The sequence below is a fragment of the Ammospiza caudacuta genome, chromosome 5, assembly GCF_027887145.1.
Source record: "Ammospiza caudacuta isolate bAmmCau1 chromosome 5, bAmmCau1.pri, whole genome shotgun sequence".
NCBI classification, from domain to species: Eukaryota; Metazoa; Chordata; class Aves; order Passeriformes; family Passerellidae; genus Ammospiza; species Ammospiza caudacuta.
This window is the reverse complement of record NC_080597.1, coordinates 74,673,543-74,701,472: the sequence shown is the minus strand read 5'-3', so window position 1 is coordinate 74,701,472 and position 27,930 is coordinate 74,673,543. Positions and strand designations below refer to the sequence as shown.

Below are 27,930 nucleotides of genomic sequence, written 5' to 3'. Positions count from 1 at the left end.
GGTGGTGAGCTCAGTGCCCTTTCCAGGACAATCTGCTGTGCCATGTGGGACACTCACAAGCTCCCAAGTGCTTCATGTCGGTCATATCAAGGTAGGGAGGCTGAGGCAGAGGATTTAGGAGTTTGCAATGGTCCTTTGGCACATACCTGTGAAAGCTGAGGTCATAGCTCAGGAAACCCTGGCTCCCACCCTGCAGCTGGCAGGGTGCTGTTTGTAACAGCAGAGACAAGCCAAAGGAAGACCAAGCCTGACTTTTCTCACAAAGAATTTCACTTGTGTTCACAAGTTGAGCACACACCATTGTGCTTTGCCAGTGAAACTCTTGCTGGCTGGAGTGGCTCACAGCAAAGACAAAGAGGTTTTCTGCTTCAAGGCAAGGATCCCATACAGCTGCTTCATGGGGCTCATGTTGAGAGGAATAGTGGATTTGTCTTTACAAACAAGCTGTGGGTCTGCTGGTAGGTAAAACTAGCTCTGGAAGATAAAAGAAACCGTTGGAAGAATTCCACTGACTGATGAATGAAAAAAGTTATTTGCTTTTGCAAATAAACTTCAGGTTTGCTAATAAATGAAATGAGACATTGAGAGATGAAAGAAACAGTGGGGAAGAAAAACCCCTAAATTACATAAGAGTTAAAAATTAAAAGGGAGGGTTATATATTGTAGAGAAATTTTTGGGAAATCTTTGGTATCAGGCGTATCGGGAAGTCTGTACCTCTCAAGTACCAATGGAGAAAGAGAGAAATGTCACCAGGAAATTGGGATAAAAAGGAAGCTGCATCCTTCAAAAATTTGAGAGATCCCAGGGGAATGGCCCATGGCCTCTCCCTTTATTCCAATAAAGTGAAAGGACTCCTCTGTCTCTGTTTTGGACATAAACCTCTGGTGTTTGCGGATTAATTTTCCTACCAGTGTCAATCCCCAACCAAAACCAGGGCGCCGCGGTCTCAGCAGCCGCTGCGAACGGGGAAGAGTTGCGCCACTTCCTGCGCGCGATCGCTGAGCACGGTCTAGCGCAGGCAGCCCCCTTCCTGTGCCAGGGTTCTTGACACTCTTCTGCTTCTCCTTAAAAAAAAAAAATGGCCTAAAAGCACCCCTGGTTCCAGGAAAGCCTCTTCCCCAGCCTCTTCCCCATCTGCACAACATGACGTGGCGGCCTGGCTCTGTTCCTTCTCCTTGCGACATCTTTGCAGCGCTCTGGGTAGGATGGAGTGAAATGTACGTACTAAAAATAGTTGGGGCTTTTTGAAAGTAAAACTTGATCGCCTTGTGTTTTATTGCTGGTGTCAGTTCCTGAAAGCCTGTCAGCTTTGGGGTTGGGAAGACGGGACTTTCATGGTGAGGTTTCTTCAAAGAACAGAGTCAGGCAACAAAATGTCTGGAAGTTTTTATACCTTGTGTGTTTTGCCCTTGAACATCACCGGGCAGAAAGTAGACAAAGAAATTCTCCATACTGGCATATTATTTTTTCCTCAAAGCTTATCGGTAAAATCATCTAATTTTATTACAATTAATTGCAAAATTGCAATTGAAATATATTAATTGGAGTGTTTGTAGCACACTGAAATTCGTCTTCTACAGCAAAGTCAGTCTCTGACAGAGAGACCAATAAAAGTTTTAAGTTTTTACCTGCCTTTACTAAATGTTATTTCCTTATCTTTGGGACAGGTTGTTTCTGCAGGTTACTTTGGATGACTGAGGATAAAAAGCCTGCAACCTTTTAAAGATGAGCTGCCTGAATAGATGCTAAATGAAAATAATTTGGAGAATAAAGGAGTAGTTTGAGAGTAAATAATACCTTTATGTCTGTTCCTGTGTTTTCTGAACATTTGAGTGATTTCCAAGAGTAAAAACTAAAGTTCAATACACAATATAACACACAGAGAAAGAATCTCAAATTAGCAGAAGATGTCATGGTAAAAGCACTAACAGATAATGCCCAAGTAGCTGCAGGGCACCTGTGATCTTTAGGAGAGCAGAGCTCTGTAATGGAATAATCTGGCTGAGCAGTTGCCCTAGGTTACGATAAAGAGGGGTGTTCCCTGTTTTAATCCTGCAGAAAAACAATGCTTTGAAAGGTTGATATTAAATAATTGCATGGACTTTAATGGCAAGTTTGTGCCACTAACCTCATCGTCCCTTCCAAATAATGCATCCGCAGGGAATGGATGGAGGGCTGGAACACCTCTGCTCTGGAGACAGTCTGAGAGAGTTGGGAGTGTTCAGTCTGGAGAAGAGAAGGCTCCAGGAGAGATGGAAAGGGATGTTGGACAAGGCCTGGAGGTACAAGACAAAGGGGAATGGCTTCCCACTGCCGGAGGGCAGGCTTAAGTGGGATATTGGGAAGAAATTTTTCCCTGTGAGGGTGGGCAGGCCCTGGCACGGGTTACCCAGAGAAGCTGTGGCTGCCCCTGGATCCCTGGAAGTGTCCAAGGCCAGGCTGGATGGGGCTTAGAGAAATCTCACCTTCTCAAAGGTGTCCCTGCCCATGGAAGGCGATTGGAATGAAATAATCTTGAAGTTCCCTTTCAATTCAAACCCTTATATGATTCTATGATTATAATACTGAGGAACAAGTGTGACAGTGGTATGAGAAGAAAGGGTGGTGTTCTCAGCACTGTGTTTCCTGTAGTACAGCCTCCCAAGATCCTCTGTTGGGGCTGACAATAGCAGCTCTGTGTTTATAAGAAACAGTTGTTATAAAAACCATGAAAGTATCAACCATTGCATTTTGTGCTGATTTCTGTGATTTTGATCTGCAGCCAACTGAAAAACAAGAACCAGCACATAGAAACTGAGTGCTAAACCTGGTATTTTCAATCTTCTTATTGCTCCAGCTTTGCCCACGTTGACCTGCATTTTGGTATTATTTTGAATAATTCTGCCCTCTTTTTTTTTTTTTTTTTTTCACAAAACCAATGGTTGCATAAAGATTTGCCTTTTGACATTTGAGGCTGGACTTGACTAACACCAACTCCTTCTCCCCACCATTCTCAGAAGTGAAACCTCTGCACCAACCTCTGTAACCAGAAAGGGGTTTTTAGGATCATAAAATCATTTAGGCTGGAAAAGACCTCTAAGATAATTGAGATCCTTTCAGCAGATCTATCACCAGTGCTGGATCAGACTGCTCCATCCAGATTGGCTCCATCCTGAGCTTCATGTTGTATCCAAGGTTTCCCACAGGACAATTGGATCAAATCCATGTCTTTGTATTCAGTACCTCCACCTTGAGGTTGATGAGTTTCTGGTTTAGGGTTCCCCATACCCAAATTATGATGGTAATATTTGCTCTTGCATTGTCCAGGCACAACAGCCTGTAGCAGAACTGGTGAATCTGACATTTTCTACCAAGGTAACCAAGAGCTCCAGTGAGGGCAACCAGGTGTGGTCTAACCCCAGAGGTTAAACCTGCACAAACACCTCAAAAGCTCTGCAAAATTTCATTGTTATGGGATCTGCCTCTAATCAGTCAGTCTGGATTTCAATTCATCTCCTGTAAACCAGTTTTGCTGGGCCAGTTTCCTTACTTGTGACAGCAATGCTTTTGCTTTTGTTTCTCAATAATGAAACAGCCTCTCCTTAGACCCACAGCTGGGCTGTGGGTACTGCTGCCCAGCACTTCCCTAACCTCATCAGCTGCCTCCCCTGCCCCAGAAAATATCCCTCACTGAGAGCTGAGACCTGGCACTCAGCCCCTGGTGAGAAGGTTTTGTTCTAGGGAAGTGCCTTCATTGTCCAAGAGATGGCTGAGGTGAGGTCTGAGATGGCTACATGCAGGTTTTTGCTTTTCCCTGATAGGTTCCTGTCTGGTTTGGTTTGAGGAAAATCTTGGCTCATCACTGAAGCATTTGCCTATTCTTATGGCTGATTTTCTCATCCTGTTCCAAGCTACCCCTGCAAACCCATCCACCCTACTCCGTGTTCCCATTCCTCTTTCTCCTACTTGGAAAATGAGATGCTGCCCATGTACAACACTTCCAGAACCACATCGAGGCAGAATCCCACAAAACAAAGGAAATTCTGAGTTTGCTTACCACATTTTGTGACTCATCATATCTTGTTGACCTAGTGCTAGAAATACCCATTTAAAATTTCCACAGATGCTTGTTATGGGCAGAGGTATATTTTTACCATTATCTTGTTCTCTGGATCTTTCTGAGTGAAAAGGAGCAAAAAATTGGGCATCCATAGCATCCAGACTCAGGATTTTCTCACACAGCCCATTGGCAATGGTCATGTCCCATGAAATGGTATCTGCAGCAGAAAACCAAGTCACAAAGGAAGCATCACAGGTCCCCCCAGAGGTCACCTGTTTGAGATGGAAGAGGAGTGTTGCAGACTAAGGCTGGATCACAAGGGGAGCCCAGAGAAGGCCTAAGGTGACTCTTGACTTGCTTCATTGCATCCATGAGCTGGTTCTTAGTCCAGCAGGAGGTCTGACTCAGAGCAAGTCACCTGTACAAAAAACTTTTGACTTCACTTCTCAAGAACCCAAATTTGCATCTAGTTCATGGCCAGTTTAGCATGAGCTCATTTTCAGACCAGGTGATCTTGTATCTGCTCTTTTGGGCTTGAGTAAGGCTTAAAACACACAGCTAACCCTGCCAGGAAGTAAGAAAAATAATCTCAGTTCGTTATCCTCTGTCGTCTTCCACAATCACGTGAAACCATCTTGGTCTGAGAACACTCAGACTGAATTCCATGAAGTGCATCCTTCCCTCCTGTTCCTTGCTCTGCTGATTATTTGTTTGTTATGCTCTCAAGAAAACATCCTCCCACACAGGTTACAAAACTCCCCTGAAATTCCTGCTGGATTGACACATCAAGAAAATGAATGAGGGGAGGCTGTTTGCTCTGAAGGTCTGTCCCAAAGGAAAGGGGTTTGGAAATGGATGGCTTTTGTATTTTTCTGTTATGCTTTGGCTAAGTAACATGATATAGACATCATGGATTTAGAGATGGCAACATAAATCAGGACTCATGTCATGTAATGTTGGAGGTCTAAGTCAGAGCTTGGCCCTCTGTGAATCCTCATGGTCATCAGAGAGGAAGAAACACTTTTAGAGTGCAATTCCCTTAATCTTCTAGATGTAAGCTGTGCCCTGGGAACATGGATATTCCTCTTGTATTGACTCTACAGGGAGTGCTGAGAACCAGCCCTTAAACAGGGTGAATCCTGCTTAGCCAAAACCAGAGCTCCTGGGACTACAAGTCATTTAGATGGGGTGAGCAAGGAGCAATTCCTACAGCTGTTTGCTTGTGTTAGTCTGTCCTCAAGGATCAGTTTCTTGTGAACCCATTATAATGAAGACATGTTCTTAATTAGGCCAGGATTTGAGTCTGCCACCTCCTACAACACAGCATTATCACATCTTTTCTGGCTGGAGGCAGTGAGCTCTGAGTGGCACCTTCAGAGGTGAGGGTTGATCAGCATTGCCCACTGCACACAGCTGGCCCTCCCTTCCCTGCCACGTCCATGGGCTCCAGGGGATGCCAAGCCCAGCAGAGATGACCAAAGGCCCTGAGCACAAGGGCTGCTCTTGCTCATGAGCAACAAGGCTCCTCCTCTGAGGCCTGGTCTGACATATTTCCTCTTGCAATCAACAGCCTCATTTCCACGTGCAGTCAGCCAGCAGTCAAACTGGAAGCCATGCTGACGTAACTGCTAATTACCCTCGGCATAACTAACATGCAGCAGCAAAGCTTGTATTTATTGGAGTGTGGGGATGGCTGGCAGAGGAACCAAATTGGTGCAGACACTGTTGAACAAGATCAATCTCTCCTAAAGGAAAGAGCTGAGTGGCTGGGGTCTCATCTAGTTGCTGTCTTTCCCTCAGAAGAGTCTGAACCAGGATTCTGGAAGTGTGCCCTCCTCCTGGCTCTCTGAGGTATGTGGTGTGTTTTTTATGACTTTGGGCTATAGAAAGACTTAAAAGTACGACTCTCGGGACTAGAGGATTTGGACTGTGTTGACATAATTTTCCCGGCAATATCTGAGTGTGGCAGGCCAGGGTGGGGTGGGATGGGTAGAAGATGGGAGATATATCTACCACAGGATCAAAGAAATGCTGTTTGGCAACATCAGCCACAGGACTCTAATTCAGCTGTTTTCATCTGGCTGAGCCTTGAGTCACCTCTGCAATCCATCATTTGTCATTTCCCAACAAGCTGTTCCAGTGCTGTAGTAGGTGCCTAGAGGCAGTTTTTATCCTGCTCTGCAACCTCCCAAGCCAGTCTGTGGGTGCTGCCCTTTGTTGCAGTGCCTGGCTCTGCCACAAAGAGCTCAGGTTTGGTGTTCTTGACCTTTTGAGTAGCTGTAGGCGGCTGTTGGGCTGCCCTTCAGCCTCCCTTTGGCCAGGCTAAACTCAAGGTCTTAATCCCTTTCACAAGGTGTGAATCCCTTTTTGAAGGTGTGTGCTCCCTGCCTCAGACCACCTTGGTAGCATATCAGAGCACAATTTCAAAGCAGCCAAATCTCAACAGCATTTAGGAGTCCATATACATGGTGAAATCCTAATACACAAACATTTTCCAGGGAAAAAAAAATCAAAGGAGGCTTTATAAGCAGGTTGTATTAATAAGTAAAGGCGTTTCATCCTCCTAAGAATGTATCTGTATGAAACCACAGCATGGGTTAATTTGTATACAGACCAAAATGTGATTGAAATTGAAGTGCAGTTATGACTGCTGCTATAGCTTATGAGGAAGTGTGTTGTTATCACTGCATGGTGGAAAGAAAATTCCACAAATTCAGAATTCAGGCTCCAGAGTTGCATTAATATGCTGGGACTTCCATTTTACCTGAGGAACAACTGCAGAGTGTGAGAGACCAGAAGGGAAGGATAATCCAGGTTCTTGGTAATAGATCCCTTGGGGTGGGTTAGAATGAAACAACAATGACCAGTGTTTTTCAGAATATTTATATACACAGAAGGGTTTATTTTAGAACAATTTGGTTGCAATGGAAAGTAGGTATGTAGTAATTTTGGTTGGTATTATCTTTATTAATATCCATACTATATATCCATATAATATATCTATCTGTATATATATATCTCCATATAAATATATATATATATGGAGATTATATATATATATATGTGTGTGTTTATATATATATATATATATATTATATATATATATATATATATATATCCATTAAAATATCACTTAAGAAAACATATAAAGGAAAAAAAGAAAGGAGTAGAAAGACCTCACCTCCCATGGATCCAGGGACAAGATGGGAATGCCCAGGTACCTCACCTGGAGGGGAGCTTTCAGTCTTTTGGTGGAAGGCCTCAGGAATGAGTCTGAGGACACTTCAGGGGGTCTTTGATGGTTTATGACCTCTTCTCAGCTGCCTCTCACATCAGGGAAGTTGATGCATGGCTCATCAGATGGGATGAAAACCCTCAGGTGCGAATGTGACCTTCCCCAAGGGCAAGGGGTGGGAGCTACCACCCCTACAGCTGAGCCAGTTGTGTAAGGGAGGACAATTGCCATGATAAAAACACCATCCTACCTCCACAGAGTCTGCTTCATATCATTCTTATCCCCTATTTAGCTCAAAACCTGGCTTGTAGCCTCCGACAGCAGCTGCTCACTACCTCTGTCTTATGCAGTTCAGAGGTTTTGCCACGTGAGGATCTGAAAGTGAAAATAATATACTGATTTTTGGTCTCCAAAGCCAAAGGAAACTGAAAGAGTGTAACCACAGGGAGGCTAACAGCTCTCAGCTGTGAGTGTTAGTAGCAGGGTGGTGCTTCATTGGTGGCAAGGAGGTGACCTTTCTGTCACCTCAGTGTTACCTGCTCTGCATGCACAGGGACCATGGCACTTTGTCTGATGGAGTTAATGTAAGATTAACTCCAAAGATATCCAAAGATATCCAAATCCCACACCAACTTTTTCAGCTGAACTGTATAATATTTAAAAAGTTGTTGATCCTTGTGAGGAAAAAAAATGGATTGAATAATTTATCTCCAAAATTCAAGGATTGCCATGAGCCAGCATTTGGAGTGTTGCATAGAAAGGCTTGAGAAAAATTGTTTAAAATGGATAATGTACATCTGCTGTCTTTTGGTGGGGGGGGGGGGGGGGTATTTAGAAACATAGTCAAACTTTTATATCCTTACTTTTCCTTGCACTTTTCTCCATAAAATTGATACTTTTCATATGGCTCTGGACAAGGGGTCTATTTTTTACATGGAAAATGTTCCTTGAGGGAGAGCTGCACAGCAGAGGTGCTTTAGGGTCACTTCTGCACACAGGGGAAGAACAGAAGAAGCAGCTGTTGCTTTTTCTGTGAACCTCTAATCTTTGGTCTGATTGGGTCAGTGTTTTACTCATCACTTGAAGCTCACTCTCATTTGTACACCTGGCAAAGGTGACCATGTGAATGCCCCATCCCTGGAAGTGTTCAAGGCCAGGGTGGATTGGACATTGAGCAACCTGGTCTAGTGGAAGGTGTCAAAACAGGGGGTTTGGAAATGGATGATCCCTAAGGTCCCTTCCAATGCAAACCATTCCACGATTCTTTCTGTGATTCTATGAACACACCTAGCACGTAAGGTGAGACCTGCATGTATCACCACCCTGGCTGATGTAAAGAGTGCTGGCCTTGAGGTACCTACACTCCCTCTCTGTCCTCACTCACAGATCCTGCCTGTGGCCATGGGATCTTTACTGCCCTTGAAGAAGAACAGTCCAGAAGAGCACAAATCCACCTGTCCAAGTGACATTCCTGTTTCTTGCATTTTGTTTCCTCATGTACATTTGGCTTCTGTGATTTACTTTGCCCTGAAGACCTGCAGCCCTCCATGTACTTAGTATCTCTTCAGCTATTCACTTTCTTTTTCCACAGGGACTGAAAACTCAGAAGAAGGCTTTGATGACATCTCTTTTTTTTTTACAGTAGAATCACAGCATCATTTAGGTTGGAAAAGATGTCCAAGATCATCAAGTCACAACTTTGATCAATCACCACCTTGTCACGCAGACCATGGCACTGAGGGCCACATCCAGTCATTAAAGTAGAAACACTGCTGCCCTCTGGTTCAAAACCCCCTCTTTCCACCACTGCAGTCATAAGAGCTGTTTCCATTTCCCTGCATTTGCTCACCTACTTGCCAACTTGCCCTGTTTTACCATGAGGTTGGACTGCTGCATTTAGCATCTGATAGAAAGAAAACTGAGGGAGAAATCTGGAGAACATCCACTGGGAGAGGCCAGATCCAGACTTCCAAACAATTTCACTAAAAAGTGCTGTAAATCCTGTTAGGTCTTTTTTTTGCCATGATATGGAAAACTTACCAAAAGTACTTCATGTAGGACTCTCTGATCTCACAACTGTAAGAAGACTGGAGGATCCAAGAGAATTTTTTACAAGTAGAAGAAATGGAGGTTTTTCTTATGGAACAGACCACAGGGGAATTGGATCAATGGGCAGCAGAGCTCAGTGAACATCTCTCATCCAGAAAGCACACAGCTAAGGGCAACATGTAGGCAGTGCCTCCACTAACTCGACATGCAGAGAAGATCCAGTAAATAGGCACTGGAGCAGAGATTTTTATTAAAAACCAGTGAAATGCAAATCCATGAGCTCATAGACCTCAGGAGTCGTTTGAGAGATACTTCATAACCGTATCTGGTTATAACAACCAACACGTTATTGCTGCATTCCTGGAGTTCTGGAAGTGGAGGAAAATGAATCCAGTTTAGTTGTCAATGAATGAGCAGTGGGAATAGTCAGCTCCTCTGCCAGCTATGTCCCACCTGCACAGTGCATTATCAGCTCTCCCAGCTGAGTGTCCCTCTGCATTTGCCTTCCAGAGAGCAAGAGCCCTTCACTGAAATCCTGCCACCATGCTGGGGCTGCTGCTGCAGGTGTTGGCCAGCTGCCTCTGGCTGGGACACAGCGAGGTGGTGAACTCCTTTACAACTTGTCCTCAGTTCTTCTATGCACGGATTCCCCCAAATAATGCCCTGAATCCACAGAACCCAGCCTGGATCTGTCAGCACTTCAGGAACTCGTATCACTATGCCACCCTGTACGACAGAGACAGGAGAATTCCAGTGTACTCTGCTTACATCTACCAGCCTGGATCTGGAAGCAGGTCTCCAGACTGGTATGCTGAGCCTCAGGTGAGTGTCTCTCTTACAGCATAACACCCTCCAGGCACTCAGAGATGAGCTGCAGCACTCAACCCAACTTTTCTATTTCTTGCCACTTCCCTTACACACATGCAAATGGACACACTGGACAAGATTCTTGTAATTGAACTTCAAACATGTTCATCACATGATTCCTCTCATGCATCTGAGACATCAGCAGGAGCATGAGATGAATCACATCCCAAAGGTGCCCAGCTCTGTGCCTTCACCTGACAGGAACAGCAAATCACATTACTTGGCATGACATGACAAAGTCAAATGCTTCCCCTCCCTGTGCCCTGCTCTGCTGGCTGACCAAGTGATGGGGAAAAGGCATCCAGGAGAGGCAAAACGTGAGGGACCAACAGTCCTGCTGGGATCTGATCCCCACTTTGCCCTGAGCTGTTCTGCATCCCTGGCAGAGCTTATCTGCCCTCAGTGAAGTGTCAAACAGGCTTTGTGATTGGTGTGAGAGAAGTGAGGAGAAACTCAGAAGGGGTGAGATGGCCCAGGGACAAAGCCTCAGGGAAAAGGCACTGGAGATGAGAAGGTCAGATTAACTGTGCAGGGATCTCTGGAGGGACGTTTCAGGCAGTGCAAAGGGAGGAGCATCAGTGTTGGTCCATTCACAAGGGTGGGATCTCCACCTATGGGCAGTGACCCCTGAGCACCTTTGGCTCAGGCTTGGTCCAGAAGGATCCAGCAGACAGACAGAACTCCACAAGCTCTAGAGGAGACAAATGTCCCTCAAGACAAACTTCAATAAGACAGGCCAGATCAATTAAGGAAAAGAAGAACAACACATTCAGGACCTTTCTATGAGCAGAGTAGGAGGAGAGATTTTAGTGAAAATGTGCAAGATCTTAATGTCCAGTTCCAGAGGAAGGCTAAATATGCTTCATTAAAAATGAACAACAAGATATTGAAGATATGAAAAAAATAACCATTTGCACTTGTTACTCACATGAACATGAGGAACTAATTTGGTCTTGCACCATTGCAGTCTCCACATTAGGGAGGGAAAAAAACTGTCTTTTTGTAGAATCATAGAGTGGTATGTGTTGAAAGGAAACTTAAATATCATCTCAATCCAAACCCCCTGCATGGGACAGGCCATGTGCCTCCAGACCAGCATGCCCCAAACCCATCACTGGCCTTTTCTTCCTACACGCTGGACACAGGATACCTGAAAAACCTTTAATTTTAGTAACTTTCTCCAAAGGAATTTTTGGAGTATTTAGTTTCCCCAGGACTCTTTTGGGAGTAAAGGCTCCTCTCAGAAGCTGATGTTTTTTTATTTCATACCAATGATGCTGCAGAAAATTCTCCCTGGCCCAGATCAGTTCTGAGACACATTCCCAGCATTGCTGTAACAGATTACGTTCAAATTGAGATCTTTTTGCTTACTGAGCAAAACTGTTCATCCTTGAATGAACTGCAGCCCTCCCAGGGAAACCTCAGCTCCAGGACTGATTTCCTGACACTTCTCCCTGTGTATGGGGTTACAGGAGACAACCTCTGGTGTTCCAGGACGGGGTGCACCTGTAGCAACCCCACATAAAATCACAGAATCGCAGAATTGCAAAATCACAGGATCACAGTGTGGCGTGAGAGGATCCAGGGAGAGTCCTGGGCATATTTGGGCTGTGGAGATGGGAGGAAAGGGAAGCAGATTTGGCAGGGAAGGTCTCTCGCCAAAATCAACTTCAATCCTAGGAGGGAAAATGCTCCTTGTCTCATGCATCCATCCATGCTCCCAGCACAGGCTGCAGGCTGGATCACAACGGTCACAAGTGCAACTGAGAGCAGTCAGATTCTGAGCTACTTTCTCTTTAAAGCTCTTGTATTCATGCAGGAGGGGCATGTGTATGATTTTTCTCAGAGTCATACATTTTCCTACACTGAGATGACAAAACATTGAATTTTGAGCATCAGAGCCTTCTGCTCCATGGAAATCTGTTTCATTACATGCATCCTCAGTACTGACACCTTTTCCTCTTCTTACCCTCTCAAGCTGATCAACTCAGCTTATTCCATGGATATGGATAAAGAGATGTCCATCTGTAATCGATACAAGATCACTCCACAGCAAATTGGCCAGAGTCAGGCTATCAACCAAGACTACAAAAACCTCCATGGTTTGGACCGTGGTCACTTGAGCCCCAGTGGCCACCAAAGTGGCAACAACAACAAGACAGCTACCTTCACCCTCACCAACATAGTGCCCCAGAACAGCACACTCAACAAAGGCCAGTGGAAAGACTACGAGAACCAAACGATGGCTCGGAATACCCAGGGCTGTACAAGGACCTACGTGATCACGGGTGCTGTGCCTGGGAACACCTACATCTCCAAAAACAGGGTTAATGTGCCCAGCCACATCTGGTCAGCTGCCTGCTGCCAGACCAGCACCACCATGAAGACTTGGGCAGCCATTGCTGGAAACAACATGAACCGGGTGCAGAACCTCACGCGAGCACAACTGGAGGCCAACTTGACCCAGCTCTACGGGAGGGGACAGGTTTCTCTGTTCCACAGTGCCTGTCCCCCCTAACAAACCTCATATCCTGGGTGGAAAAGGCTCATGAGCTTTTCCCACATGCCATTAGAATCACAGAATGCTTTGTGTGTTATGGGATTTCAAAGATCATCTTCTTCCATCCCTTTCCCTGCGCAGTGACACCTTCCACTACACCAGGTTGCTCCAAGCCCCATCCAACACTTCCAGGGATGGGACAGCCACAGCTTCTCTGCTCACTCTGTGACAGGGCCTCCCCACCCCCTCAGTACAGAATTTCTCCCGAACATCTCTTGTAACCCTGCCCTTTGTCAGTGTGAAACCATTCTCTCTTGTCCTGTCACTCCATGCCCTTATCCAAAATCCCTCTCAGATCTCTTGGTGAACTTCTAGGTAGTGGAAGGGGATTGAACTTCTCTCCACAGCCTTTTCTTGTCAAGGCTGAGCACACTCAGCTGTCTCAGCCTGTCTCCAGAACAGAGATGTTCCAGACCATGAAACATCTTCGTGGCCTCCACTGGACTCCACTCCAGTACATTTTTTGTCCTTCTCTTGTTGTGGGCCCCAGACCTGGACACAGCACTCCAGGTGCAAGGACAAGATTCTGGACAACCTGCTCTAGATAACCCTCCTTGACCAAGAAAATGGACTAGAAGATTTGGAGTGGTCCCTCCCACACTCAACAATTCAATGATAATGTGATCCTGAGGCATGCTTTTGTTTGCTTTCTTTTGAAACTGTACCTTGAGAGCAGCACCTGTGGTATCAGGCAGGCAGGATGAGGCATTAGATATAAAGGAAGCTTTGAGCAGCCAAAGATAAATTTCTGTGATGCACTGTTTGGATACCTTAATTCTCTGCCCTGCTTCTGAAGCTTTTCTGCAAAATTACAGAGAGCTGATTTGGGGAAATGTGTTCAATATATTCAATGTATTCAATGTATTCTGCTGTCAGCAGCTTATATACAACTATGAACAGAGACGAGACACAAGAATCAGTGTTGTGAGCTGTTTATTGCAAACATCAGTCTCAGTACATTGTTATGACAATGGAGACAAAAGATGTGAACAGCTCGCTGATTCAAATAGAATGCAGGGAAAAGTAATGTTACAGCATAGCATAAAGCCATCTCAGTCCAAGTTTCAGCCAATCACACATAGAGCAAAAACATATTGGCAATAATTCTATTTAATCATATGAAACACACGTAACTGTAGTTAACACAACAGAGACTTATTCTCTAACACACTGGCTCGTTTATGAGAGACAAAGCACAGAGACTCATTCACATTAACCTTCTAAAGAAATACACTAAATAAACTTGTTGCAACCTAAAAGGGCAAATCACATAGGCCTATTGTTCTATTTCTCACGTCTGCACTACAGCTTAGAAAACTTTTTCTGCTGCATTAACAATGTTCACAAATCTGCTGTCTGAAGCCTGACTTTTTTGCCACTTTCACAAAACCCTCTAATTTTATGAATCCAAACAATTCCCTTTTTCTGTTGAATTAAAAAGAAACCTTCATACTCATGTCGTTTACTACTTGCGTTTTATAGCCCTATTATAAAATTTTTGTTTACTATCTGCTGGAGGCTTATTCTTGCTGACCTTAAGCATTGCTATGTTACAGCACAGCAACTTAATGCTGTGAAGGCCTAGTCAGTGAAAGAGATATGAATCATGTCTGACAATAGTTACAAGTCCTTGTTCAAAAAACTCTTCTCAAGTCTAGGGTCTTAACTCAAAACTTTCTCCTATCTCTACAATTTCGTCTACTATTTTCATGAGATTTTGAACACTTTCTGTGCTTCTACTTCTTAATTCTCTCTATTGTATGACAAAAACTTCTCTACTGTTTTGTTCATCATTAGCTGCACACACTGAAGTATGCAGGGAATTACTACCAATATCACTACAGAACACCTAATACATAAAGACTTATCTTGCAAAGTTGCCTTAGCCAAGGTGCAAAGCTCTATTCTTGAAACACATCATCTAGCTAGGAACTACTATCTTCTTTAATTTGGGCTGTCAAATCTTTCAGTTTTTGTATGCTTTTGTGAATGGATTCAGAATGATCGGACAAATTCATACAACACAATCTTTCAATTTCTTCACAACTATGCTTCTGTGCCAGTAAAAGAAAATCAATTGTTGCTCTATTTTGAAGAGTAGCATGTCTAACACTATCAACGTTGGTTAACATATCACTAATTGCAGAGGTTGTGGCACTAGCTTGTTTGCTCAGCTAACATCTAACCTGATCTAATAATTTCAATGCCACTGCTGAAGCTAATTGGGGTAAAAATATACTTACTGAAACTTTTCTTGCAGCTTTCTAAGGCCTGAAATCACTCTGGCAGTTCTCCTCATAATGAGGAACAGCTCTTGTTCTCCTTTGTTTCTTTTTCATGACTGCTTTAGCTGTGGGTGCAATTGTAGTGAGCATCTCAATGCTACAAGGGCCACTTTAAGGTGTGCTGGAATGCCTTGCTAAGCTCTGTCTCCACAAATGAACCAATATCCCTCCGGCAATTGCCGTGGATATTGGTCAGCTTCAGAAAGCACATCTCAACTATTTGAAAAACTACACCAAAAACTCAAATTTCTGTATGCAAAATAATGGGGAGTAACATTGTACTTTGGAGCATCACCTTTTCGCCAAGTACTAGTTATGAAAGTAAAACAAAAATCCATTGTTAAAGAACTAAGGATTTCTAATTCTTGAGGTTCAGATGCTGCCTTGGGAAGCTTTTTGGACCAAACGTTCCAATTCAATGAGGGATTGTTTCTATTGTCAATTCTACTTGGCTTGCTATTGGATTGTTTTTTGACTAAAGGCAACTCTTTTACTGGCACACTAACCAGACAGGTTGATAAAGGTTTTTCTGGTTCTGAATTAGACAAACATATAGTATCTGAGCCAGCTGCCTTGGCTAAGGTCACCCAAACATTTGTTTTCGGTTGTTCCACAGGCAAATCTACATGACAAAAAAAAATTAAAATCCACCAATACCAACATACAACTTGCATTTGCTCCATCTTTTTCATGAGCTAAATTTTGGCAGTATCTTTACATAAATATCAATTTTAAAATTTTGCTCTCCACAGAAACAAAAACCTAAACATTTGCCAAAAATCAGCTCTGTTAAACAAACATTCAGCATACAATTGGCATACTCATAAATAACATTAACACAAAATCAGAGTTTACGGGTTCCACCGATGCACAAAGAACATCAGGCACAAAGAACGTCAGGCGAGACCCGGGATCCTTCGATTCAGCTCACGTCTGCGTACTTGCTTCCTTGGTTCTGGGCTTGTCAACAGGTTCTGAGGTGCAATATGGTTTGATGTTTTTGGCAGGGACCCGCTGAATTCCAGCACCTGTAGAGACAGAAGCATACACTTTGCCCCTGATTATTAATCGAAAAGGACCTTCAATTTGTCCAGATTCAGGGTTTCTAATTAAAACAGAAGGATTTTCTTTCAGTTTTGCCTGTGTGTTATTTTAAGAGTACCTAAAGATTGGTGGATCAGGTTCTGCCCTCGAACTGTTTAGAAAATTAAAAACATACAAATATACAAAGCTTTGTTCAGCCTCATCTGTGGTGTGACCTCAACTCCCCCTCTCTGTTGATTTAAAATGCGTTTTAATGTTTGATGTGCTCTTTAAATAATTTCTTGGCTTGTGGGAGAGTGAGGAATACTAAAGATGTGACGAACACTCTATTTGTTTAGAAACGTGGCTAATTTTTGAGATATGTATGCTGGACTATTGTCAGTTTTTACTTCTTGGGGTACACTCAATGAAGCAAAAGCTTCCAGAAAATGATGATAGGTGTGATTGTTTGTTTCACTTGTGTGAAGAGAGGTAAAATTTGCACTAGAGAACATGTCTACTGAGACAGGAATATTTTTAAATTTACTAAAGGAAGGGTATTTAGTGATGTCTGTTTGCTACAACTGCAGACTTTGCAAACCGTGGGTTGACAGTTTTTGTAGAAACAGGAGGTTGAACAAGCTGACAGTCAGGGCAAGTACTGACGATAGCTCTAGCTTGAATTTTAGAGATTTGAAACATTCGCACAAGTGCTTGTGCGTTTTGGTGGAAAAAAGCATGACTCAATTTTGCTTGTTTAAAAATGTTTGGCAAAGTGTTTGAAATAATCATTGTCAGTTTGTCTGCTCTTGCATTTCTTTTTACTAAAAATCTAGGAAGTGAAGAATGAGCTCTGATGTGAGAAACAAAATATAGATTAGTTCTATATTGCAAAGTTGTAAAAAGACATGAAAGCTAACAATATAAAGTTTCATTACTAACATCTTTTAAAATTGACTCTTCTAATCTCTTAACTACATTAGCAACATAAGCAGAATCTGTGATTAAATTAAAAGGTTGAGGGAAAAGCTGAAAAGCTTGAACTACAGCAGTAAGCTCAACAATTTGAGGAGACTTTTCTACTATTTGAATGTTGGACTCTTAAGCATTAGTTTTTTGATTTAACTAAGTTACAACTGATTTGTGACTTTCGTTAGAGCTATCATTGAAGAAGGTTACTGCATTTAAAGGTTTTTCACTTAATTTGGGTTTTTCTCAGAAACTCAATTTTGCTTGCAATAGTTTGTGAGCTGGGTAGTGAACAGAACAAACACTTGGGAAACTTAAGAATGCATATTGTAAATTATCAGAATTTTGCATTGCCTAATTAAGGTCATCTTTTTTCAATGGTAAATAGATAACTGAAAATTCTTGGCTTGCTAAAGTTAACAATCTGGTTCCGGCTTTAATTACAATGTGTGTAACTATTTCTAAAACTGTGAAAATAGTCTTTGGAAACTTGTAGGGAGGAAAAATCTAATTTATTATTAACAAAGGATCTGGCTCAGAAGGGTCTCACTGAAAAATGAGACCACAAAGTTGCATCTTTTCTCTTAAAACTGCGAAAAAGAAAGGCTTTTCTGGAATGCAGTGATGAGCTTGTCATCTTTGAAGAGTTGATGTCGCAGCTTTGGATCTTTGTTGTAGAAATGTCTAGTCTACTATTTTGGATTTCAGTTATAAGACAAGCATGGGTTGGTTTCACCTCTCTCTGCATTGGAGCTGTGATGAGCAAATCATCTTTGGAGTGTAGAATAATGGATCTTGGAAACTTCTGTTGAACTGAAGACAAAACTTGTACAACAAAATATTAGCAAATTATATACATTATGACAACTATATGTTATGACAGGTAGAAAGTTGTTTTGGCTAGAATGTTTACACATGACAATCTTTTTTTAACATGATTAGGTTTACAACAAGCAAAGAAATGACGCTTTTTCTCAGAGTTCAACTGCACTGTGCTAACAGAATTTTCTTAAATCTTTGCTTGCTTTTCTAAAAGCTTTTCAAATTTATCTATTTATTGTGTCGAAATATCTTCTAATGTTTTACTTAAATCATTGACTTGTAAGTTTGCAAGATTTTGTGGGCTCATAAGTCTGCTGCAAGCTGTTAGCATCTGTGTAATGGTTGGAGGCTGATCAGGCAAAGTTGAAATAATTTTTCTACATTTATCATTAGCATTTACAAAAGCAAGGTTTGAATAATATAGGAATGGACTTGTTCATCTGGGCATCGCTTTTCAACTGCTTGAGTTAATCTATCTAAAAAAGAACTATAGGATTTTGCTTCACCTTGTCTAATTGTAGTTTACATTTTATTTCTATCTTTCATCAATGCTTTTTCTGATTCAGGGGAATAGACAATTTCACTGACAGTAGCTGTTTTGGGAACTTTGCTAGTATCTGAATTCTTGGCAGGGAGGTTGCTGTAGCAACAAAGTTTGTCGGGAACTCTGTGGGCAGGAGAAGACTCTGAATTCTTGGCAGAGGCATCATTGAGAGACTACGCTCTCTCTGAAACTCTGCTAAGAGGGGCTGGGCAAAGGGCGTGTTCTTTGGGTTGTGGAGAAAAGCTAAAATTGAAACTCTTCTGGGAAAGCAACTTTGGGTTTGTACTTTTGATAATTTCTAAAGAACAATGGCATGTTTCACAAAGTCTTTTTGTTTGTGGAGATTCAGCTGGAGAACAGCTAACATCAGACTGAGAATTTAACATCTTATCTTTTCTCTCAACAGCAAAAGAAATAGATTTCAAATTCTTTAAAATCTCAGCTTGTTTCTTTTCAAAAACTTTTCGAAAATCTCTTGCTCTTTTTTTCAAACTTCTGTCTGGGCAGAGTCTCTCTAGTTTGGCTCAATTCCTGGCTGCTGCTTGCCGCATTTGTCTTCTTCTTTGCCTTGTCTTGTGAACAACAGAAAAACTTGGTAGAGGCTTATTTGAACAATTTACCAAAAAAGAACTCTCTGAATCACAAAGCACTCTACTTGCTTGAACCGAATCTGAGGGGTTGTCTTTTCAAAAAGGGAAAACAGTGACAGGAGCGACTTCTACATCTCCCTGACTAGACAAAACAAACTCTAAACTAGTTTCAGCTGTCATTGCTTGTACAATTTCAGAACACATAATTTTTTTATCACAAAACTTCTGCAAATTCACATCTCTCTCGTCTGCACAGCTTGCACTTGCTTTCAAACAAATTTTACAAACTCTTATGTTCTTGGAACACAACCAAAATTCTGAACACTTTTCTTGACATGGAAAGAGTTCATCATTTTTTGGAGGGGTGATAGAGAGATTATTTTCTGCTGAAGGGACACAGAGAGACTCGGGGGAGATAGATAGAGGATATGACTTAATCTAAAAGCTGTTCTGGTTCTCAGTTTTCGGAGGATGGGACGCAGCTAGCATTTCTGGGAGAAGCACTGGATTAATCAGGAGGGAGAGAATCACCTAGACTGAAAGTTGGAATCTTCTCAGAGAGGGACGCAGGCTCAATTTCACTTGGATTTAAAGAGTCTGAGCAAGATATTTTGTTTTGTGGTTCAGAACTGTCTTGGTTACTGTCAGTTTGTTTGAGACACTCCAGCAAAGCTTTGGAGGCAGGGATAAGTTTGCTTACATTCTTGGTTTTTTTTGAGAGAGAATAAATTATAGATTTTCTAGTTTATTTGATCTCAAAAATCAAAGGTAAAAGCAGACTGTAAATTTATATTTTGAGTGTTTATTTTCACCTAAATGAGTAAATCTTTCAGTTCAGTTTTTGAGATATCTGAACGTCTTTTACCTTGTAAAATTTTCTCAAGTTGGTAAAAAAATTTTATTCTGTTTTAGATAAATGATTTATTTTTGTAACTCAGGAGCTCCTAGAAAGAATTACTTACAAACACATAAGATGCAAACGAGGAGAAGATGAAATATTTCTCTTGATTAACACTTGGGTCTCTGATGGCCGGGTTTTTCTAAGATTTTCTTTTTTTCTTCGTCTAGCTTTATCATCCTCACACGAAGCACCATTTTGCTGTCAGCAGCTTATATACAACTATGAACAGAGACGAGACACAAGAATCAGTGTCGTGAGCTGTTTATTGCAAGCTCAGTCTCAGTACATTGTTATGACAATGGAGACAAAAGATGTGAACAGCTCGCTGATTCAAATAGAATGCCAAGGAAACGTAATGTTACAGCATAGCATAAAGCCATCTCAGTCCAAGTTTCAGCCAATCACACATAGAGCAAAAACATATTGACAATAATTCTATTTAATCATATGAAACACACGTAACTGTAGTTAACACAACAGAGACCTATTCTCTAACACAATGCTTCGTTTATGAGAGACAAAGCACAGAGACTCATTCATATTAACCTTCTAAAGAAATACACTAAATAAACTTGTTGCAACCTAAAAGGGCAAATCACATAGGCCTATTGTTCTATTTCTCACGTCTGCACTACAGCTTAGAAAACTTTTGTGCTGCATTAGCAATGTTCACAAATCTGCTGTCTGAAGCCTGTCTTTTTTACCACTTTCTCAAAACCCTCTAATTTTATAGATCCCAACAGTATTCAATGTCATAATCAAAAGATCATCACAGGACAGATCATTTAGTTCCTGAATAGTTCACAATAAAAAATATTTGCTGCAGTGCTGGTTTGTAGGGTCATCTCATGTATAAACCACAAGTTCCTTCTTGCTGAAATTTCTACTACCAACAATGTCACAGTTCCCAGGACATCAGTGCTATTTCAGGCTGAATGACATTCCAGTACCTCAGGGGCTGCCTCTGACTCACAGAATCACAGAATCACAGAAGTTCAAGACTGGAAGAGACCTATAAGATCATCAAGTCCAGTCGATGTTCTAACTGTTCAACTAGATCATGGCAGCAAGTGCCACATCCAGTCTTTTTTTGAATTCTTCAAGGGATGATGACTCCACCACCTCACTGGGTAAATGATTCCAGTATCTGACCACTCTTTCTGTGAAATATTTCCTTCTTAATTCTAACTTACATCTCGCTTGACGCAACTTGAGACTGTGTCCTCTTGTTCTATCTGTGGTCGCCCGGAGAAAGAGACCGACCCCCAGCTCACCACAGCCACCCTTCAGGAAGCTGTAGAGAAGGATGAGGTCGCCCCTTAGTCTCCTTTTCTCCAGGCTGAACAACCCCAGCTCCCTCAGTCGCTCTTCGTATGGCTTGTGCTCCAAGCCCCAGCCTCACTCACCTACCTCTGCACACTGGCTGGGGCTTGAGACCACACTCATCCTCATTCCTGCTCATCCCATGTCCACTGCTTCAGCTTTCCAGGCTCTGGAACTATGAATGATTGACCAACTCCATGAATCCCACCTCCATCACCTCCTTGGACTGTCCTGGGGACCTTTATCCCTGGCAGTACCTAGAAATGCCCTGTCCTCCACAGCAAGCTTGTGAAATACTTGGGAAGCAAAAAAGAAGAAGGAATCAGTTTCACAGAATTACTGAATGACAGAATTCAAGGTTGAAATAGACCTCAAAGGTCATCCTGTCACACCATCCTCTCAGCAATACCACTGTAAACCTTAAACCACTAATCCATATCACCAAGTGCCAAATCTAAATGCCACTGAAACATCTCACTCCAAACCTTTCTCAAAAGCTCCTCTCCACGTGAACCACTCTCAGGTACTGAAGGAGCTCTAAGGTCTCCCAGAGCCTTCCCAGCTTTGCATGAATAAGGGCTCTTACAAAGCCTTTGCAATCAGGCAAGGGAAAATATGCAGCCTGACCCTACTAACTGTGTTCTGAGAGGCTGCAGAAGAGCAGACTGTGAACATCTGGGTGTACTCAGAGACAGGCCAGTCAGTCTCATGCCACAAGAGATGTTCTGCCAGGAACAGAAACACATGTCGGTCCCCATTCATGGGGAATGAGGAAATGAACAGATAAGTCACCAGACCCAGTTATTTTCCCCTGACACATGATGCTGCAAGAACCTGGGAGAAATCCTGAGGAAATTGCAAATAGCAACTGTCACCCCACTTCAGGGTGGTCATGAACAAATATCCTTGAATAATAACAGAAAACCTTTCTTTTCAGTGAAATTCCCTGTTTATGACAACGGACAGATTTATGACCAGGTATATATTGCACTGGGACTCCTGAGGGATCAGCCAAGTGTTTCTCCAGGGAGAAGAAGAAAGGAACTCTTCAGCTGCCTGTTCTGAGACTCTGCTTCAAGGTAAGCTCTTTCCCCTTTCTCACCATTTACTCCAAAATTTCAGGACTTTCCTGAGCTTTGGAATAAATACATATAGGCAAAGCCTAGGCTGGAGTTGCTGAGTTCCAACATCTGCTCTCCAAGGAGCAAGGAGAGTTTATGCATGCACTGAATTTTGCAGCTCTTTAGCACTTTCTGTAAAGGAGGGCAGAAGGAATGATCTGGGAAAGAATTTCAAGCCAAATCACCTGGAAAATTAACATCAAACTGTTAATAAGAAGGAGGGGTGAGTTTATTGAGCACTAAAACTCCATCCAGGACCTTGCAAGAGGCCTCTGGACAAACACAGGTGGCTGAACTCCAGGACAAACACCCTCTAAACACTGTGGGAAACCTAACAGCTCTGCCTACTTGGAGATCATATAGAAACAGCCAGTCTGAGACTGCAGCAGAGGCATTTGAGACTCCTCTGCCACTTTGGGGCTCAAGCAGAATCCTGTGCCACTCCTTCCCACGGTAGGCTGGTTTCTATATATCTGATATTAAGTTAGACATTAAGTCAGCTAAATACATTTTAAGCTTGTGGAGGGGGTCATACAAAAGGACTTTTCAGGAAGTTGTCTACTTGATTTGGGGCAGCTGTGGGCATGTTCTGCAGAGTACTGTAAAAAGTCACCACTTGTTCTTCCTGTTCTCAGTTTCCAGCTTACTGGTCACAGGGTTGCTAAAGAGTTCTTAGTTTCCAGCTTACTGATGCAGGATTGCTAAAGAGGAAAAGGACCAGATGTCTTGCATCAGAGCCAAGAGTATATGTAATAATACCCCAATGTCAGCTGAGAGGCAGGAGCCCAGGTGGATGATTTGGGGTTCAGTGTTGGGTCTGACTGGAAGAGCTGAGTGTCTGTGTGAACCTGGATGGGGCCAGAGAGCTGTAGGCAGTGCAGCATTGCTGTTCTTTGCCTGCCCAATGGCCCATGAGATTAAAGCCCAGCTGAGCATGGCAGGGGCTGAGCAGAGTCCGTGCCCAGCTGCAGGTGTGTGCTGTGGGAAGGTGCTGAGAGCAGGAGGGACTGAGAATGGCCTGAAACTGAGTCAGGGAAGATTTAAGCTGGATATCATGAAGAAGTTTTTCACCCAGAAAGTGGTTGAGTCCTGAAACAGACTCCCCTGGGAAGTGGTCACATCACCACACCTGCCTGAGTACAAAATGTGTTTGTACAACACTCTCAGGAACATGGTTGGATTTCTGGGGCTGTCCTGGGCAGGGCCAGAAGTTGGACCCAATGATCCTGATGAGTCCATTCCAACTCAGCATCTTCTGTGATTCTATGAGATCATGTTTGGAAATAGGGGCTTCCCAGCCCTGTTTTGTCAAAGGGGTTTTTTCTCCAATGCCAGTGCAAAGCTGAGCTCTGAGCTCAACTGTAATAGGCTGGAAAAGGTGACCTTGTCCCAGTGCCATATCTCAGTTCCATGATAACTTTGCTTTGAGAGCTGTTTAGGCATTGGGTAGGTTTGGAACACCCCTCAGACAGACTATGCCCCCACCATTGCCTCCTCAGGGCACCTAAAACCCATTTCAGATTTCATCCTCTCATGTGAAAAAGGGAGATGTACTCAAACCTTCAGTGTGTGTTCACCCTGTTACTGCCACATGAAAGCCAAAACCCTTCTCGGCCTGTTGGTGTCCTGTGGTAGGGACCCTTCACTGAGCAGTTCTCTGGGTTGGAGCGTTTGACTGACTTGTTCAGGGTCACACACCAACCAGAGAAAGCCCTCCTGGGTCTGCACAAGTTTATCCACCACCAGAAACTGCCACTCCCTCTGAAGGACTCACTTTAACTGTTTACAGAATAACACTATTAATAAAACTGTGACAGGTTGAGGTTTGAGGCTTGCCAGTGAAAGTACCTGATTGCAAAGAGATATTCAAAGTGAGATATTAATTCAGAACAATATACTCCTCAGCAAAAGCTGGCTTGAGGTAATCATTCAGCATGCTTAAAGTAGGATTCTTACCCAATAGGCATCTCTAAGGGAGAGAAGGCAGGTTCATCCCATCAGTTGACTCCAGAAGTTACAATGGAGTCTTCCATCACTTCTCTCCATTTTAAATTCACTTTTATACTATTTCTTTACATTTAGATGATGTTTGCATGTAATCATACATGTTTTTCAGTGAGAGGCTCTCATGCCTCGGGGGTGGATATCTCAGTAAGTACCTGCAGTAACCTTGGGATGGGCATGTGCGTCAGTCCAAGGAGAGGAATTTTGCTATGGTTGCTGATTCAGCAGCAGGACATTTTAATTTGTCTCCTATGGTTTTCAGTTGTCACGCAGATTATCAGCTAGAAAACGCCACCAAGGTGTCTCCTCTGCAAGGGTTTTGACAGAGCCTGGCCATGGTGTCTCCACTCCACTCCACCTGCTGTTTAGGCTCACCTTAGATTTAGTCCTCCTTATGTGTGGGAGGCCAGGTATGCTGACTGTGTTTCATACAGGGAGGAGCAAATGTATTTTCTCCTGTAACACTATCCTTTTATCCCCAGTCATCTCCCTGCACAACCCCATGGCATTGATGATTTTTCCATATCTAGGAGGACAGAAGTTACCCCCTCCTTGGTCTCTCATATCTCATATCCCCTCTTTCTGCATTTTCCTTCCAGGGGAGCAAGAGCCCTTCACTGAAATCCTGCCACCATGCTGGGGCTGCTGCTGCTGCAGGTGTTGGCCAGCTGCCTCTGGCTGGGACACAGCGAGGTGGTGAAGTCCTTTGAAACTTCATGTCCTCAGTTTTTTTTCCGGGAGATCCCCCCAAATGAAGCCCTGGAGCCACAGAAACCAGCCTGGATCTGCCAGCGCTACAAGAACCAGTACTACTTTGCCACCCTGTATGACAGGAAGATGCGTATTCCTGTCTACTCTGCTTACATCTACCAACCTGGACCAGGCAAAAGACCTAAAACTTGGCTGGTTGAGCCTCAGGTGAGTGTCTCTCTTACAGAGAGCAGTATTACAATAACCATTTCTATTTTGTACAAACCCACTATACACATGCAAATGGACCCACTGGACAGGATTCTCCTCATTTTACTTCAAACTTGTTCATCACATGATTCCTCTGATGCACCTGAGACATGAGCAGGAGCATGAGATGAATCACATCCCAAAGGTGCCCAGCTCTCTGCCTTCACCTGACAGGAACAGCAAATCACATTACTTGGCATGACATGACAAAGTCAAATGCTTCCCCTCCCTGTGCCCTGCTCTGCTGGCTGACCAAGTGATGGGGAAAAGGCATCCAGGAGAGGCAAAACTTGAGGGACCAACAGTCCTGCTGGGATCTGATCCCCACTTTGCCCTGAGCTGTTCTGCATCCCTGGCAGAGCTTATCTGCTCCCAGTGAAGTGTCAAACAGGCTTTGTGATTGGTGTGAGAGAAGTGAGGAGAAACTGAAAAGGGGTGAGATGGCTCAGGGACAAAGCCTTGAGGGAAAAGGCACCGGAGATGAGAGGGTCAGGTTAACTGGGGAGGGATCTCTGGAGGGACATTTCAGGCAGTGCAAAGTGAGGAGCGTCAGTGTTGGTCCAGTCACAAGGGTGTGATCTCCATCCATGGGCAGTGACCCCAGAGCACCTTTGGCCCAGGCATGGTCTAGGAGGATCCAGCAGACAGACAGAACTCCAAAACCAACAGAGATCTCCCGGATATCTTTCAGTCAAACTTCAGGACTTTAGGAAAATAGGCCAATCAAATAATGGGCACAAAGAGAGGAAATTAATGTCATTGCTAAGGACAGAGGGGCAGGATTGATTTAGGTGAAAATGAACCACAGAAGAAACTCATATGTAGTGTTCCAAAGGAGAGCTAAATATAATGCACTAAATGTGAAATTAATTTCTGAAACAAAAAAAATATTTGCAGTTTGATTGCACTTTGAGTTCCTCACAGGAACTCAAGCAACTAATCTGGTATTGTACCACATCAGGAGCAGACAAAAAACAGGATCTTGACACTCAGACACTTCTGCTCTAGGGAAATCTGTTCAATTATGCTCATCCCCAGTACTAACACCTTTTTCTTTTTATTTTCTGTGAAGCTGATTGGCCCAACTTATCCCAAAACTATGGAAAAAGAGTGGACACTCTTAAATCAATACAATGTCACCTTAGAGAAACTCAGCCAGAGCCAGGCTATCCTTCATGACTACAAGAACCTGACAGGTTTGAACCGGGGCCATTTGAACCCCAATGGCCACCACGATGACTACAGCAGCAGGGTGGCCACCTTCACCCTCACCAACATAGTGCCCCAGGATGAGAAACTCAACGGCGGCGCCTGGAACAACTACGAGCAGCAAACGATGATCAGGAGGACCCAGGACTGCAAAACCACCTATGTCATCGTGGGTGCTGTGCCTGGCAACAACTACATTGCCAAGGGGAGGGTTAATAAACCCAGCCACCTCTGGTCAGCTGCCTGCTGCGTGGTGGACAACAACTACATAAAGGCTTGGGCGGTCATCGCTGAGAACGACAGGAACCAGGTTCAGCTCCTCACACTGGGAGAGCTGGAGGACACGTTAACTGAGCTCTATGGGAGGGGACAGGTTTCTCTGTTTGACAGTGACTGTCCCCGAGAATAAGCCTCACATTCTGGCTGGAACAGGCCATGGAGCTTTTGCTATATGTCATAGAACCACAGAAAGGTTTCGGTTTCAAGGAATTTCAAAGACCGTCCCTGTAGTCTCAGCTCCTGAGCCATGAGCAGGGACACCTTCCACTATCCTTGGTGGCTCCAAGCCCTGTCCTGTGCTAGTAAGTTTCTTTGTTATGAAATTGTGGTGTTATAAGTTCAAATTTATTTGTTCCAGTTGTACCCCGTACATATTGGTTTGTTCCTGAGCAATGTCCACCCATTCCCCTGTCCATCTACCTAAAGACCAACCCCTTATTTCAGAATCTTCCCTGCCACTCAGGGAGACCCTGCCCTCATCCTTTGTCCTTCACAGAAACCCTATCTTTGTTTCCAGAAACTTCTGTGTCCATCCTGGACCCCTGGAATACCTATTGCTCTGCTTGGCCTGCTCCCCTCCCCTATTGTGTCCCACTGGATGCCATGATGTGTACCCTGCCTTGTGCCCCCCCCAGCTATCTCACCACTGGTCCAAGTTTGTATCCTCCCCATGTTCCCTCCCCCATACTTAAGATGCTGTTACCCTGTTTGAACTGTCACTTGTTCCTGGATCCTGTCAGATTAAAGCCTTTTGAGAACCTATACAAGTGATCGCTCTCTTTTCCTTCACTCTGGACTCCCTGACTCAGGATTCTAGCAGCAGCTGCACAGAGCAGCTTTGCTGCCTCTGAGGGTGAGGCAGCCCTGCTTTACTGCCCCCCAGAGCAGCCCAAGGGGCAGACAGGGAGCAGCCACTCTTGGCACGGGCCAGGAGCTTGGGCTAGCCATGGTAATTTCCAAGCGGTCAGCCCGTGACACTGTCCAGCCTGGCTTTGAACACTTCCAGGGATGGAGCAGCCCATGGCACTGTCCAGCCTGGTTTTGAACGCTTCCAGGGATGGAGCAGCCCAAGGCACTGTCCAGCCTGGTTTTGAACGCTTCCAGGGATGGAGCAGCCCATGGCACTGTCCAGCCTGGCTTTGAACACTT

General features: G+C 43.6%; 2 protein-coding genes across 3 annotated transcripts; both read left to right on the top strand.

Annotated features, from left to right (window-relative positions):
• Window positions 1–1,113: 1,113 nt before the first annotated feature.
• On the top strand, window positions 1,114–27,467 carry LOC131558232 (endonuclease domain-containing 1 protein-like). 2 transcript variants are annotated; one of them, XM_058805866.1, is made up of 4 exons: window positions 1,114–1,218; window positions 22,146–22,287; window positions 24,933–25,251; window positions 26,366–27,467. In XM_058805866.1, the coding sequence occupies exons 3-4, from the start codon at window positions 24,967–24,969 to the stop codon at window positions 26,909–26,911; spliced, it is 831 nt and encodes a 276-aa protein (XP_058661849.1). In that variant the 5' UTR covers window positions 1,114–1,218; window positions 22,146–22,287; window positions 24,933–24,966; the 3' UTR covers window positions 26,912–27,467. The 2 variants fall into 2 exon arrangements, with proteins under 2 accessions (XP_058661849.1, XP_058661850.1); XM_058805867.1 differs by lacking the exon at window positions 1,114–1,218 and having other exon boundaries at window positions 22,127–22,287.
• Window positions 9,868–12,709, top strand: LOC131558321 (endonuclease domain-containing 1 protein-like). The gene is made up of 2 exons (XM_058805970.1): window positions 9,868–10,146; window positions 12,170–12,709. Exons 1-2 carry the CDS (start codon window positions 9,868–9,870, stop codon window positions 12,707–12,709), a joined length of 819 nt encoding a protein of 272 aa, XP_058661953.1.
• Window positions 27,468–27,930: the final 463 nt, after the last annotated feature.

Bases quoted from the DNA above. Each gene is read 5' to 3' on its own strand.
- LOC131558321 (XM_058805970.1), top strand. From the start codon at position 9,868: ATGCTGGGGCTGCTGCTGCAGGTGTTGGCCAGCTGCCTCTGGCTGGGA. The intron at 10,147-12,169 runs GTGAGTGTCTCT...TACCCTCTCAAG, and splicing joins ACTGGTATGCTGAGCCTCAG to CTGATCAACTCAGCTTATTC.
- LOC131558232 (XM_058805866.1), top strand. From the start codon at position 24,967: ATGCTGGGGCTGCTGCTGCTGCAGGTGTTGGCCAGCTGCCTCTGGCTG. The intron at 25,252-26,365 runs GTGAGTGTCTCT...TTTTCTGTGAAG, and splicing joins CTTGGCTGGTTGAGCCTCAG to CTGATTGGCCCAACTTATCC.